Genomic DNA, 15,248 nt, shown 5'->3' on the forward strand with positions numbered 1-15,248 from the left:
AATGTGTGGTGATTTGTTATAGCAGCAGTAGGAAACTAATACAGCACATTCTATTTCTGTGTTCTTATCTCAACACTACCCCACCACCCTGACAACTCACACCCACAAACTATAGACTGGTACAATTAGTACTCAACATACAAGAGGCTCCGTGAAACTCAAGTGCCTGGTCCCTGTCCCTGCAGAGCTCTGGCTGGTTCCTCAGGCTCTCCTCCTACTTGCTCTGACCTGGGGAGCGGAAGCCCTCACTGCTCCCCCCCCCCCCCCCCCCCCCGCTCCAGTGCAGGAGAGCAGAAACAGGGAGTGCATGTCAGGGAAAGAATGGGCCTAAAGATGAATTGTTCCTGAGCTTGGATCATGCTCACTCAGTTTTTACAAAGATCTTCTGATAAAGCACTATAAAACATTAAGGATGGCCCGGCCTGGCGTGGCTCAGAGGTTGAGCATCAACCTAGGATCCAGGAGATCGCGGTTCGATTCCCGATCAGGGCACATGCCCAGATTGTGGGCTCGATCCCCAGTCGAGGGCGTGCAGGAGGCAGTCGATCAATGACGACTCTCATCACTGATGTTTCTCTCTCTCTCTCCCTCTCCCTTCCTCTCTCTGAAATCAATAAAGACATATTTTTTTAAAAAACATTAAGGATGGACTTTGTTATCATGCTTTGGCCTTTTCTCCTCATTCTCATAGCACACGGAGTAGGGTACAAGCACTGTCAGGACCTGGCTCACACCTGCCTTTCCTTGCCCCTGAAACCCTGAATTGCCCATCAGCCCCCACGTGCCTTTGACCATGCTGTCCCCTCTGGTGGGAATGCCCTGGCCTCCTCTCTGCAGATGTCTCTTTCAGAGAGCCCTCCCTGACTGCTGCCAGAGTGGTTTGGGGAGCCTCAGACCATCCACAGACCCTGTGTCTGCCTCTGTCATTGCTCTCACTGCTCTTGGTCTCCCTTCAGTTCTCCTCACTTTCCTCCTCTGCCCATGGAAAGGATAGAATTACCACCCAAACTCCCCCCACCCTCTCCCAGCAGAGGTGAGGGAATTCTTCTGCCCCCACCCCCACCCCGTCATGTGTATTTGCTTCCCTCCAAAGGAGGGGGAAGCTACTCTGATTGGTCAGAGCCAGGGTCATGCTTCCTTGGTGGGCAGGACCTGGAGTTAAGGGTAATGTGTGGTAACCTTATGATCTCTACCCTTCTGCTGCTGGTGATGAGGCCAGCCGGTCAATCTCTCCATTCTAGCTCCTCATCCAAGGGTCTTTGGGAGAAAAGTATGTATTCTTAGATTCAAGAGAAAGTAAGTTAGACACTACAGGCCTTGCTTCAACCTTCTGACCTCAGCTGCGTTCTCCCTTGCACCCTTGTCCAGGTATTAATACAAAAACTGGCACATTGTTTTCCACCCTTAAATATACTCCCACAGTCAGAAACCTGGAGGGAAGGAAGGATGGTGGAGTCCTGAGCCTCCAGCTTCCACACTGATTTATAATTGTTTGTGCAGGAGGCACTCCATTGTATAGACCAGAGGACTTGTTAGCATGACTCCCAGAGACATCTGAGCAAAGGACCCCTCTTCTGATTCTCAGCCCTGAGTTCAAGAATGCTCTAGAATTGGCCTGTCCTCACCCTGAAGGTCTGAGGGTGGTGGCTGAATGGCCTATGGTCATATATTTACATTATAAAGCTCTGAGATTGGCGAGGTATACCTGGCTCGGGTGACGTGGTCTCAGGCATGTATATAGTTGCTCTAGCCATGGATAGGTAGACTGGTAGATCAATGGGTGAATGGATGGATCAGTAGGGGAGTGGTAAGTGGATGAATGGATGGGAGGATGGATCAATGGATAGGTAAATCAATAGACAGCAAGGCCTGAAGGGTGACATCCATGGTGCCAGAAGGTCTGATAGGACCCTCACTCATTCCGACATTCTCACCTACAACTGTGCACTCCTTGGGAAAATAGTTAGGCCAGGAACCTGCCTCTCTCTCTATTTTAGAAAATGTTGCTAGTCTCACTGCCATATATCCTGGCCATGCTGACATTTTTCAGCATCCTTTAAATAAATTGTCTAAATGATCCAGTGACACCATGTCTAATTTTTCTGACCACCTGTACTTATTACTAACCTTTGTCAATATATATATGATACCTCTTATGTGCCCCCTCAGATCCTCTCTGCCCCAAGTCTCTGGGGCTGAGTTCCAACTCAGCCACCACTGCAGCAAACAATTCTGCTGGGCTCCAGCCAAGTTCATGTACATAAACCCAACAGCGCCTTGTGCCATAGGGTAGCTGTTTGCTGTCAAACTCACCAGGTACTTACTCAAGTGCAAATCACAAGTGCAGGGGGTGGGTGTTAACACCTTTAGGGCTAACATCTTGGAAACAGGAACCCCTAGATGAATTCTCATCCTTTCCTCCCTCTGCAAAGGGGTCTTGTGACACAGGTGTTCCTACAGTCTCTCAGAAAGGTCCTTCGAGAGCAAGTGTTCATTTGCACATGATACTAAGGAATGACCCACTCAATGACGTGCCCCTCCCCTGCTTCATTCCTCTTCCCTGGTGCACATGAACTTCTGCTTTTGGGGGAACCCAGGCTAAGACCTGATTATTGCTTTATTGATTACTATTTATACAATAAAGTTTTGGTTAACTACAAGATTTTTGGACCTAATTAGAGGTTCAGCATGTTTAGCATCTGCCTCCCATGCTAGACTCTGAGCTATTCATTTAGGTATCCCCAACATCGAGTAGAAGGTTGGAATCCTTCATCATACCTCACCCTTCTCTAACTTTTTCCATAAAATTAATCACATTGAGAAAGTTCTCATCCTGGATACTTGAGTCTTCTGCCATGTATGCTCTTCAAACTCAGTACCATCTTTTTCAGAGGGGTTACATTTTTAGCTTGTTTGCAGAATTCAAAAGAGCAAAAAGTAGAATCAGTAAAGGCTCCTGAGATAGGCTGCAAGATGGCATTTCCAAAATACATCCACATCCCATTTCCTAGAATCTATGAATGTTTCCTCATTTGGCAAAACCTTTGCAGGTGTGATTAAGTCTGGCTTTTGAGATGAGGAGATAATTCTGGATTATCTGGGTGGACCCTACATGCAATCACATATAATCACATGTGTCCTTCTAAGTCTAAGGGAGAGACCAGCTTCACACACACAGAGGAGAAGGCGACATGACCACAAAGCAAAGAGAGAGTGTAAAGATGTTGGCCTTGAAGATGGCCACAAGACAAAGAATGCTGGCAGCCACCAGAAGCTGGAAAAGGCAAGGACTGAATTTTCCCCTAGAGCCTCTGGAGGGAGGAGGATGGCCATACTAACACCTTGACTTCAGCTCAGTGATACTGATTTCAGACAACTGGCCTCCAGAACTGTGGGCAAATAAATTCCTCTTGTTTTTAAACTACTCGGTTTGTATGATTTGTTACAGCAGCTGCAAGAAATTGGTGCAGCTTCTTCTTCCCCAGGGCCCTCAGGGATCACCTGGAGATCAGTGCTTCATAAATACAGTCTGTCTTCTTATGGTGTTTCTACTTCCCCATGCCTATTGCTAACTCAGGGTTTGCTTTCTTTAATTTGTTTCTAATGATGTTTGGAAGCCTGGTATTTAACCAAAAGAGGGCATACACAGTGATCACAAACTAGATCTGTGAACAGTAACCATGAACCAGAGCTCACTTTCTGGGGGAGAATGTGAAGATCTAACCTGCCCCTCATCGCTGCCTCCCCATCTCCCCACCCCCACTCACTTTAAGCCCAATCCATCCAACAGGTCAATGTTTCTCAAAATAGGGCCTGAGGGTCACTTGGGTTGAATCACCTGAGGCACTCATTAGAAATGTAAAGTCCAGCACTCTCCCTCAAACTTACTAAATTAAAAGAAATCTGTGGCTAAGGTGCAGAAATCTGCACTTTTAATAGGCCTCTCAGGTGACTCTGAGCACACTGACTATAGAGAACCTCTACTACAGAAGGATGAATCATCATGGACCCAACAGCACTTCCCTCCAGGGCTCAGCAGTGAAACACTGACTCTGGGCCAGGTGCTCCACTGATCTGGAGAAGCCACTACCACGGCCCCAGGACTGGATGCTTGTGATGAATGCTGAGCTCACAGAGGAACCAAAATAGTCTCGTCCCCTCATGCATTTATATCAAAAAACAGCTGCAAATGGGTTGGGAGAGCGGGAGACCACAAGTGCTTTGAGAACGTGAATCACCATTAGGTAATTCAGGTTAATTTACCTTTTTAATCAAAAAGAGCTTCACTACACAGCAATAGCTTACAAAGGCACGTGCCCTTTGACCTTGCAATGCCACGACTGGGAATTTATCCTCTGGAAATGCCTTATGCCGGTGCATATGCACAAGATTATTCACTGCAGAACTGACTATCACAGCAGCAAAAGACTGGGAGTAAGCCAAACGCCATCACTGTGGAACTGATGAAATAAATTATAGCACATTCATACAATGAAAAGCAATGAGGAGACTGTACATGTAATGATATGGAAATGTCTGCAAGATAAGACAGTTAAGGGGGAAAGCAAGGTGCGGAACACATGTACAATACGCTACCTTTTGTGCACGAGAGGGGAATAAGAAGAACCCCCGTGCATTTGCTGGTACATTCATCACGGAACGCTGGGAGCACATGTGAAAACAGTGTGGTTACCTCTGGGGCGGGGAACGGGAACTGAACAGATGGGCAACTAGGACGGGAGGGGGGGCTCTTCACTGTATGTATGATTATAGCTTGGGGTTTGGAGCCATGTGGGTGCATTATTTATTCAACAAATAAATAATAAAATAAAAAATTCAACAACCATTTATTGTGGCCCTGGGAACAAGCAGCCTGGTCTGGTTCTCCACACCTGCAGGCCTTGGTGTCCGTGCGGAGCTCTTCAGACCGGGAGCCTGTTTCAGAGCCACCGCCCGCCATTCCGTGGTTGCCCTGGCGGGACGTGGTGCTCCAGACCAGAATACAGGTGTTCATTGTCCAGAACGGCAGTGGAGGACAGGTCTTTGAGTTTCTCATTGAGGAGAACCAGCTCCACCAAGGCTCTGGGATTCGAGTCCCCTGAGCACTAGACAGCTCCGAGAGAGGAGGGCCCTGGGCCGCCCAGGGTGAGCGCCCGGTTCCCTAGTACTGAGGCATCAGCTGCTCTCGGCTCACAAGGGAGGAGTGGTGGTAGCGATCCCGAGTGGCGAAGTCTGCATTCTCCTGGGTGAGCTGAGTCATCTCCATGTCAACCCTAGCCAGGGACGGTGCCAAAATTATCTGCTCTTGTGCGGATCGCAAGCTCCTTTGGTGAGAGAAACACAAAGGATGGTCAGAAGGGAAGACCAAGACCTAAACAGTGAAGATAAATCTTCCGTGGGATGGAAAAATTATTTGCAAAAACACCATTGTGCTTATTTTGAGCACATATTTAAAAAACATAACTGTTGAAAGCTACATGTACAACAGTTTGAGAAATAAGTATCAAATAATATAAGGAAAGAAGGGATATTTAACCTTCTTTAGCAGAAACATATAAAATTGTACAAAATAACCATCCAAACAGTGTCATGTGGGGGCTCTATACCATTTCTTAGCTTTTTAGTCAAATGAAATAATGGAATGGAGAGGCTGAAAAACTGAGAGGAGTAGAAAGAAAAACCTTTTCTTTGGTTCATGGGAAAGAAAGTTGAGTGAGGAATGATTTCCAGAGCTAAGGTTGACATAGCAGCAGCTCCAAGATCAACTACAAAGGCTTGGACACCAAGTTGGCCTGAAATGAAAGAACAAGTCCCAGTATGGATCCACTGTCACTGATGTGTCTACACACAGTTGGAGTTGTAATAAACTGGGATACAGAAGGAAAGTGCCAGAGGCAGAAAGGAGAAAGGAAAGATCAGACCGGCATCAGGTATGTACAGAAGATGGATACAGTCATGGCTCTGCCGCTAATCAGCCCAGTGGCCTCAGGAAAACCTCTCCACCTCCTTGTGCCAAAGCCTTTGTCATACCTTAGACATGACTTGCCTCTTAGAAATTATACTCAAAAAGGATCATCTACTTTACAAGTAGTAATGTTTAATTGTTTAAATGAGGAATGTATTTGATAGATGTAAAAAAATTTTAAAAGGTAGAAATCTAATGTTTAAATCTTTAGAACTTAAGCAGAAAGCTTCAACTGACTCTGGCAAAAAGTGCGTTACAGAAATTCAGATCACATGATGAAGGCTTTGCAGCCCCTGATGAGAACATATCTGAATTAGACAGGGTGTGGTTTTCTGAGAAATGAATTAACTGCTATAAAGGATGAACCCTCAAGAAGTAAGGTCGAGAAGTGACAAAAATACCATACTAATGAACATATAAATGTTTTTGCCAATGAATTTTTTTTCATTAATGCTTTTTTTTTTTTTTAAGGTGAAACTACTGCATTCTTCTGAGTTCTGGTAAATAATATACTTCACTTTCTAATCTACAATGGTCTAAGAATCCTTATGTAGGCAGTTTCCAGGACATCAGGAAAGAAAGCCTTCTCAAAGTCAGGCTAAATTTTACATAATTCTGGGAATTGTAGGTGTAACAGAGGAAGCAACACAGCCAAATTCCTTTGCCCAAACACCTCCACTATATTACTCTTCTTTGATTTTGAAAAGCATCTGGGTATGTAATTGTAAAAAAAGACAACGCCCTCAAAACTGCAAAATAGAAAACACAGTTACCAATTTCTACTTATAGTCATCACAAAACATTGCTTAGTAGCCATGGTGAGGTCAGCAAGTGTGAAGTTGAGACTTAGCTGAAGCCTCCATCACCCACCTCACAAGCCCACAGAGCTATGAATAGTGTGGACTGCTTTCCATTCCAGCCAAAGTATTGCCCTTTTCTAAGAGTAATCCCCTCCTAACATATTCTTCTTTCTACATAGCACCACAGTGACCTCAGGGGTGAAATTCTAGGAATTCAGAGTGCAACATAAGGAGTAGTGGCCTCCCATGGCCATGTGCAAGCTTTAAAACTGCAAATGCCTAAAAATATTCCTGTAAATAAGATAGGGCCAAATGCTCTTAACCACTCATCACCTCCAGCTCCAGATCTGCAGGCAGCCTCTACACAGAAGCTATTTCCACTGAAAGTCTACTTTTCCTCAGGGCTAGGTGACAGGGAAAAGAGGTCAATTCGGGAGTATTGTGACCTGAGTCACCAGCCTGGTGTCTCAGACTGGAAGAGAGGTGGAGAGCTGGCCCCACCCCTCCTATAGCTCCACACAGCATGTTAGCCCAGATTCCAAGCAGATGGCAGGGATGACCCTACACCACCACCTTCCCTCCCAGCATTTTCTCTGTCGGTTTCCATAGTCTCTCCTCCTTTGTCTTCATTACCCCAGGCTCTAGCACCAAGGTTTCATTTCTTGTGCAATCTTGAACCAATAGGTAGTACTTATAAAGACTTGTCTTTAAAAGGTTTCTTAGAAGGGAGGAAGGGGAGCTTACTGTTCACTAGATATAGTGTTTCTGTTTTTGTAAGACGAAGAGTTCTGGAGATGCATGGTGATGGCTGCACCGCAATATGAATGTACTTAGTACACTGAACCGTACACTTAAAAATGGTATGATGATACATTTTATGTTATATGTATTGTATCAAATAAAAAAATGGAGGAAAGGATTCCGAACTATGTCTGGGATCAAAGGGGAAGGGTTCCATAATCCATCAGCAATGTCTGGGTAATGGAAGGTGGAAATATTGGCAAGTGCAACCCAGACATCTAGGTTTTCAAAAACAAACCAACAAAATGAAAACAAATAAACATTTGGTTGGGCTCCTCCTGGATTTTCCCAGCCTGTAGCGTTGGCTCCTGAGGCCTTCAAAGGTGAGGTAGCATGGTCTCCAGAAGGGCGGAGGAAGAGGAAAGAGATTAGGGCACTCAGGAAACCTTACCTTCTCTATAAGGCCTTCTCCTCTTTCTCAGGACAGCCTGTTCTTCCCTTTCCCTGTGTATCTGAACATGCCACAGAAATCCTCCAGGATCTCTGTTCTATCTACTTCTGTACTTGGCTTCTGCACTCTCACCAACAAAGTCACACCAAGGACCTCTGACTTGAGATGGAAGAACAGAAGGCCTTTGGGCTTAATCTTCTGTGTGATGATGCATTGATGCTCGTGTGTCTTAGACTGTGAACTCACCGAGAGTAGCTCTCTTGACTTAGGACCCAGCAATCAGATTCTAAATAATGTCCCTGTTTATTACTCCTAAGGATAAGAAGGTGGGAGGACATGAGCAAGAGGAAGCTTCTGATGAGCTGAGGCTGGGGGGCTCAGTGGGGGAGGGCAGTGAGAAGCAGAATCTGAGTCTCTTCAAGGTTCTCAATTGTCAGGTTCCCACACTACAATTCACCCAAGCCCAGCTAGGAATGGGGCATGCTTAGCACCTCCCAGGCCACAGGACACTCATCTGCCCTGGTCCTGGCCCCAGTTTAGCACTGACCTGCAGGAGGGGATCAGAAGAGACTTCATCCATCTGAAAAAGCTGAAGTTGGAGGCTGATCCTACAGGGAAGACATAAACATGAATGTGGACGAAGGCTCCAGGTATGCACCTAGAATCCCAGTTTTAATAGCGGATACATCTCCTGACACACACGTAAGATTGGTACATTTTTTTCCCCATTTCCGGTCTAACCAAACAATATTCATTGTAATATTCCCTGACAGCCGCCTGCTAAGGACTTCAGACCCATATGTAGTTTCCAAAATTTTATTTCTAAATTCCAAAATCCTGAGAAGGAAACTGAATACAGTGCTACAGAGAAAAAAGCAGACCACTTGCTAACTTCAGTCCTAGGAACTGAAAAAATTTTGATAACATTATTTTCGTAGATTCAAACTATGTGTTAAATATGTGCTATAAAGTCCCCTACTAGACCAAATGCCCTTTGAGGATAGGAAGCACAGCTTTTTCATATTGTAACACTCACAGCTCAACACCCACAGGGACTGGCACTCAGGAAGTTTTCCACAGGCACTAAGTGAATCAGACAGCTCACCATGTAGAAATATTAGAGCTGAAGCTCGAAGTGAGGTTGTTGTTGATACTGACCAAACATCCTGACATCACTCACGCTGACTAGAACAGGGCTAATCAACTTTAAAAACACAAACAAAAAAACCCTCATCCCTCCTTTGGTGAGGATTTTTTAAAATCTCATGTAACAAATTATATATAACTTGAAGAAATCAAATCAAATGTCATTTTATAAAACACTCTTCCAAATTATATATATTTGCATTAATATCTGCAATTGCAGATAGAAAGTTCCTAACATATTCTGATGTTGTCGGGGGGAAGAAAATAAACATAAACATTTTTATCAACTGACCTTACTTATTTGTGATCATTTGGATTCTAAGTTATCTAAATTTTAGATGGAGACTGGCCTGAAATTTGATTTCATACTTTCCTGTGAATAGATTTCTGGGAAATATTTTAATTTCTTAAGATCAAACTAACTCGTAAGAAATTTAGAAGCAAATACTGATGTCATCACTGTGTTAATTAAAATATATTCTATCTCTTAAATTAGCTGATATAAGGACCTCTTCTTAGCTTGACTTTTCTAAAGCATTGTTATTATTTTTTAAAAACACCCTCACAGACACACCCACAAATAATGTTTAATCAGGGCACCCGTGGTCCAGTTAAGTTGACACAAAAACGTAAGCGTCACAGGGAGGCCTCACAGAAGAGGGGGCTTTTGAAGGATCCTGAACTGAGAGGCCTGGATTTTTATCACAGGTCACCCCTGAGGGCCTTAGGGCATATCTTCATTCTGGGATTTACGGCTCCCCCTTCTACTCTGCCATCCTTCCTGGAAGTCCTCTAAAGCATTATTCTTAATGTACATGTGATTTTAAGTGTACAAAGTACATTTCTTTCAAAAATATACATCAAATTATTCTAATTCTGGAGAATTTTTTTCTTCAGTTTGCCTAGACTGTTATGGTTCATCTGATTCAGTTAGGGCTTAAAACTAATTGCTTTATTTTAAACTGGGGAATCATAGAATTTTGCTATAAAGGGGCTCTCAAATGAATTTTTTGAACAGCTGTATTATTGAGAAATAACTGACATTCCCACAGAGTATTGATTATAATTGCTTACTTTTTATATTCTTGATGCTCTGGCATTTGGGGCCTTGATCTTAAAGGTGCTAATTCCTAGAGATAGCAAAAAACTCCCCTGTGAGCAACCAACAAAATGAGAGCCCACACCTCCAACCACTTCCTTTATCAAATTCTCACACACCAAGCCAATATGCCCCTGCCCTAAGTCATGCTAGGGCTGGGTACCACACAACTAGAGACCATCCCTATAACCCAGAGCCCACTGAAGTTATCCAAACTATCAAACTATAAACTTACTCAGCTACCTACCTGCCTCATCCCTTACCAATAAAACCCTAATAAAGGTTCTAAATACATGATCTGCTAATATTATTTCACAGTCTATGACCAGTCCTAGTTCTTCCCCCACATAATCCTGCATGGCATGCAGGCCGTGCCTCCTGTTTCTAGGGACCTGTGAGTATAAACTTCTTCCTCCATGACAATCATTTCTGTGTTTGTGTGTCTCAACATATCTGATGAAAACAGCCCTGGGGAACATTTTTTGGAAAAAACGACATGCATTTAAAGCGTACCATTTAGTAAGTGTTGACACATGCATTACACTGTGAAACCATCACCACAAGCAAGATCATGAACATATCCACCATCTGCAAAAGTGTCCTCAAGCCACTCATAAGAACTTCCTCCCATGCTTTCCCTCCTTACCCCACCCCCATCCAAAGGCAACCACCGATCTGCTTTCATTATAAGTTTGCATTTTCCATATAAAATAATACACTATATGCTCTTTTTGCCTGGTTTCTTTCACTCAGCATAATTATATGAGACTCATTCATGTTATTGCATGTTCCTTTTATTACCCAGTATTCCATTGTATGGCTATACTAAAATTTATTTATAGTCATCTGTTGATGAACATCTGTTTTGTTTCCAACTTTGGGCTACTACAAATTAAGCAGCTGTAAATATTCATGTAGGTGTTTTTGTATGCTTTCAATCCTCTTAGGTGAATACATAGGAGTACATTGGCTAGTTCATATGGCAGGTATATGTTTAACTTTTAATAACCTGCTAACGTGTTTTATAAAGTGATTGTATTATTTTATTTCCCACCAGCAGTATATGATAGTCCTAGTTGCTCCACATCCTTGCCAACACTTGACAAGATCAGTATTTTTTATTTTAATCCTCTAACAGGTATGTAGTAGTATTACATTGTGGTTTGAATTTGCATTTCCTAACGACTAATCATGCTGAGCATCTTTTCATGTGTTTATTTGCTATCCATATATGTTCTTTGGTAAAATCTATTTAAAAATTTTGCCCCCTTTTTAAATCTTTTTGTTTGTTTTCTTCTTATTGAGTTTGGAAAGTTTTTATATATTCTAGATACAAGTCCTTTTTCAGATGTATGATTTGCTAATATTATTTCACAGTCTACGACTTGCCTTTGCATTCCTTTATCTTTGGAAGATCAGAGTCCCTAATTTGATGTATAGTTTATTAACTTTTTTCCTGCATTTGGTGTTATATCTAAGAAATCTTTGCCTCATTCACAGTCACAATTTTTCCTTATGCTTTCTTTTAGAAATTTTATAGTTTTAGGTTTTTACATTAAGTTTGAGGATCCATTTTGAACTACTTTTACATTGTATGATAAGTGGATTAAAGTTTACCATTTGCATATAGATTTCCAATTGTTCCCACATCATTTGCTGAAAAGACTATCTTTTCCTCCACTGAATTGCCTTTGCACCTTTTTTGAATATCAACTGACCATATAGGTATCGGTTAACTTCTGGACTCTATTCTGTCCACTGACTTATTTGTGTACCTTGATTTCAATACCAAGCTGTCTTGATTACTTCAGCTTTATAACCAGTCTTGAAATCAGGTAGTGTAAGTCCTCCAATTTTGTTCTTTTACAAAGTTGGTTGGGCCAGTCTAGGTCTTTTGAGTTTCCATATAAATATTTATTTATTTATTTATTTATTTATTTATTTATTTATTTATTTATTTATTTATTTATTTATTTTTAACTGATATTTAGAGAAGGAGGAGGGAGAGGGAGAGAAAGAAAGAGAGATCAATGTGAGAGTAACATTAATTGGTTGCCTCTTGCACACATCCTGACTGAGGATCAACCCACAACCTTCTGGTACATGCAAAGATGCTCCAGCCAACTGAGCCACACCAGCCGGGGCCCATGTACATATTTTAGAGTCTGCTTGCCAACTTCCACAAACAAGGAAGCAGAGATTTTGATTGGGATTGTGTCAAATCTATAGAACAATTTGGGGAGAATTAACATCTTAAAATATTGAATCTTCCAATTCATGAACATAGTATATCTCTTCATTTGTTTTTTTAAATTTCCTCATTAATTTCTTCTCAGCAATCTTTCAGTTTTCCTCTTCTAGTCTGTAAATATGGTAAGTTACATTGCATAATTCAGAAAGTAAACCAACCTTGAATTCCTGGAATAAACCTACTTGGTTATGATGTATTAATCCTTTTTATATTTTTTATTCAACTTGGTAAAACTTTGTCATAAATTCTTGTATCTATGTTCATGAGGGACATTGGTGTGTAGTTTTCCAAAGAGTTTGTATAGAATTTATATCCTTTCTTCCTTAAATGTTTAGTAGATTTCATTAGTGAAGCCATCTGGGCCTAGACTTTTCTTTGTGGGAAGGTTTTAATGACAAGTTTAATTTCTTTACTTGACTTAAATATGCATATCTTTCTTCTAGAGTAAGCTTTGATAGTTTGTATATTTCAAGAAATTTTTCCAATCCATCTAAGCTGTCATATTTATTGACATAAAGCTGTTAAGATATTTCATTATTTTCCTTTTAATATCTGTAGACTCTCTAGTAATATCATCTCCCTCACTCCTGATATTGGTCATTTTTACCTCCTCTCCTTATATTATGATCACTCTGGCTAAAGGTTTGTCAATTTTATTGATCTCATATAACCAGCTTCTTGTTTCATTGGAATTCTCTACATTTTTTTGTTTTATATATTTCTGCTTTTATCTTCATTGTTTCTTTCTCTTATTTAAGTTTAATTTGTTCTTCTTTCTCTAGTTTCTTAAGTTGTAAGGGTGGGTCATTGATTTGAGAACTTTCTTCTTTTCTAATAAACACATTTGATGCTATAATCTTCCTTCCAAGTACTGAATTAGCTGCATCCCATAATTTTGATGTTATATTTTCACTTTCATTCAGTTTGAAATACTTAGTAATTTTACTTATTTCTTCTTTGAACCATGAGTTATTTAGTTTCTTTAGTTGATTTAGCATTGTTTAGTGTTCTTAGTTATTTAGTGTTATTTAGTGTTATTTAGTTTCTAAATATTTGGGGATTTTCCAGATATCTTTCTGGTATATATTTCTAATTTACTTTCCCTTTGGTCAGAGAACACACTTCGTTCTTGAATTGACTTGAATACCTTTAAATATATTGAGACTTTTTATGTCCTAAAAAATTTCCTTTCCTGGTAAATATTTCATTTATCCTTAAAAGAGCATATATTCTTCTGTTGTTAGGTGGAATGTTCTATAAATCTTAGTTTGTCCAGGTTTGTACATAATATTATTCAAGTTTTCTAAAGTCTTACTAATTTTACGCCTCTTTGTTTTATCTTTATTGGGAGAGAGGTGTTGAAATCTCTGACTATAATTATGAACTTTTTTATTTCTTGTTATAGTTATATCAGGTTTTGCTTCATATGTTTCAAAGCTCTGTTTTTAAGTGCATAAAGGTTAAGGCTTAGTATGTCCTCTTAAGGAATTTTTTCCTTTATGAACTAGTCCTTTTATCCCCGGTGATATTCTTTTCTCTAAAATCTACTTTGCCTGATATTAATATAGTCACTCCAGCCTTGTTTTTTGATTCATGTTATCATATCTTTTCCCATCCCTTTCCTTTTAACTTACTTTGTGTCTTTATATTTAAAGTAGGTTTCTTGTAGGTAGCATATGGTTGTATCATGCTTTTTTCTTCAATCTGACAAGCTCAGTGTCTCGACCACTTTATTGAGAGTGTTTAGACCATTTACTTTTAGTGTGATTATTGATATGGCTGGGTTTATATAAACTGCTATGTTATTTGCCTTGTGTTTGTCCCATATGATCTTTATTGTCTTTTCCCCTTTTCTACTTAATTTTAATTTGAACATTTTAAAATTCAATTTTAATTCCTTTACTGGCTTACTAGTTATAACTCTTTATTTTTAATGGTTGCTTTAGATTTTATAGTACACATTTTTAATTTATCACAGTCTATCTCTAAGTGATATTATAGTACTTTATGTATAGTATCAGAAACTTAAAACACTGTATTTCCATTTCTTCCCTTCTGGCCCTTATGCTACTGTTGTCATCCATTTTACTTCTCCATGTCTTGTAAATCTCACAAGTTATCTTTTATTTGTTATCATTTATGTGCATGTAATATTTTTACTCCTAGACTATAAGCTACTTGAAAATGGGATTCATCTCTAAGTTAGTGTTGGCATTTAATAGGTGCTCAAAACACATTTCTTCAATGGATGCTAAAAGAGAAGGAGGGAGGTGGTGGCAAAATAGCTCTGCTGCTTACCCAGGTGAAGCCCTGGACTGGCCTGACCAATGTAGAAATACACAATGGCAGCAACACACATGTTAATCAAGGTGTAGACCCACTGGATCACAAACATGATGAGAAGGGATCCAACAGCCTGTGGAAACAGAGTAGGAAAGTCAAGTCACCTAATGGTTTATCACATGGTAGGCAAACCACAAGGCTAAGGTCTTAAGAAACAATAGTCCCTCTCAACAACCTCTGATCACTATAAAAGTTTGCTTAATTGAAGTTCATTCATAATTCATAAAACTTCACTTAAGCAGATATTTGAGAAGATACCCTATGAAAGTACCCTCTAATCAAAACTGTCAATAAATAGATATTCTATCCTAGCTCCTTATCCTACTCCTTCCTAGAGGAAACAAAGTGAAATTTTGCTAATTTGGTATACCTAGAAATTTGGTGACTCAGAAGTTATCAGAGATGATTAATTATTTTACAAGTAAACCACTGATTAAATAAGTGGTGCACTA

General features: G+C 40.5%; 1 protein-coding gene across 1 annotated transcript in view; it reads right to left on the reverse strand.

Moving 5' to 3' along the window:
• Window positions 1–5,145: 5,145 nt before the first annotated feature.
• Window positions 5,146–15,248, reverse strand: part of SLC12A8 (solute carrier family 12 member 8) — a 110,769-nt gene continuing 100,666 nt past the window's right edge. Inside the window, exons 11-13 of the mRNA XM_016200159.2 lie at window positions 14,752–14,869; window positions 8,505–8,565; window positions 5,146–5,324 (exon numbers count right to left, since the gene is read on the reverse strand). Coding sequence (XP_016055645.2) covers window positions 5,162–5,324; window positions 8,505–8,565; window positions 14,752–14,869 — 342 coding nt within the window. The 3' untranslated portion in view covers window positions 5,146–5,161. The remainder of the gene's footprint in view (window positions 5,325–8,504; window positions 8,566–14,751; window positions 14,870–15,248) is intronic.

Source organism: Miniopterus natalensis, chromosome 6 (genome assembly GCF_054644295.1).
Source record: "Miniopterus natalensis isolate mMinNat1 chromosome 6, mMinNat1.hap1, whole genome shotgun sequence".
In the NCBI taxonomy this organism is placed as follows: Eukaryota; Metazoa; Chordata; class Mammalia; order Chiroptera; family Miniopteridae; genus Miniopterus; species Miniopterus natalensis.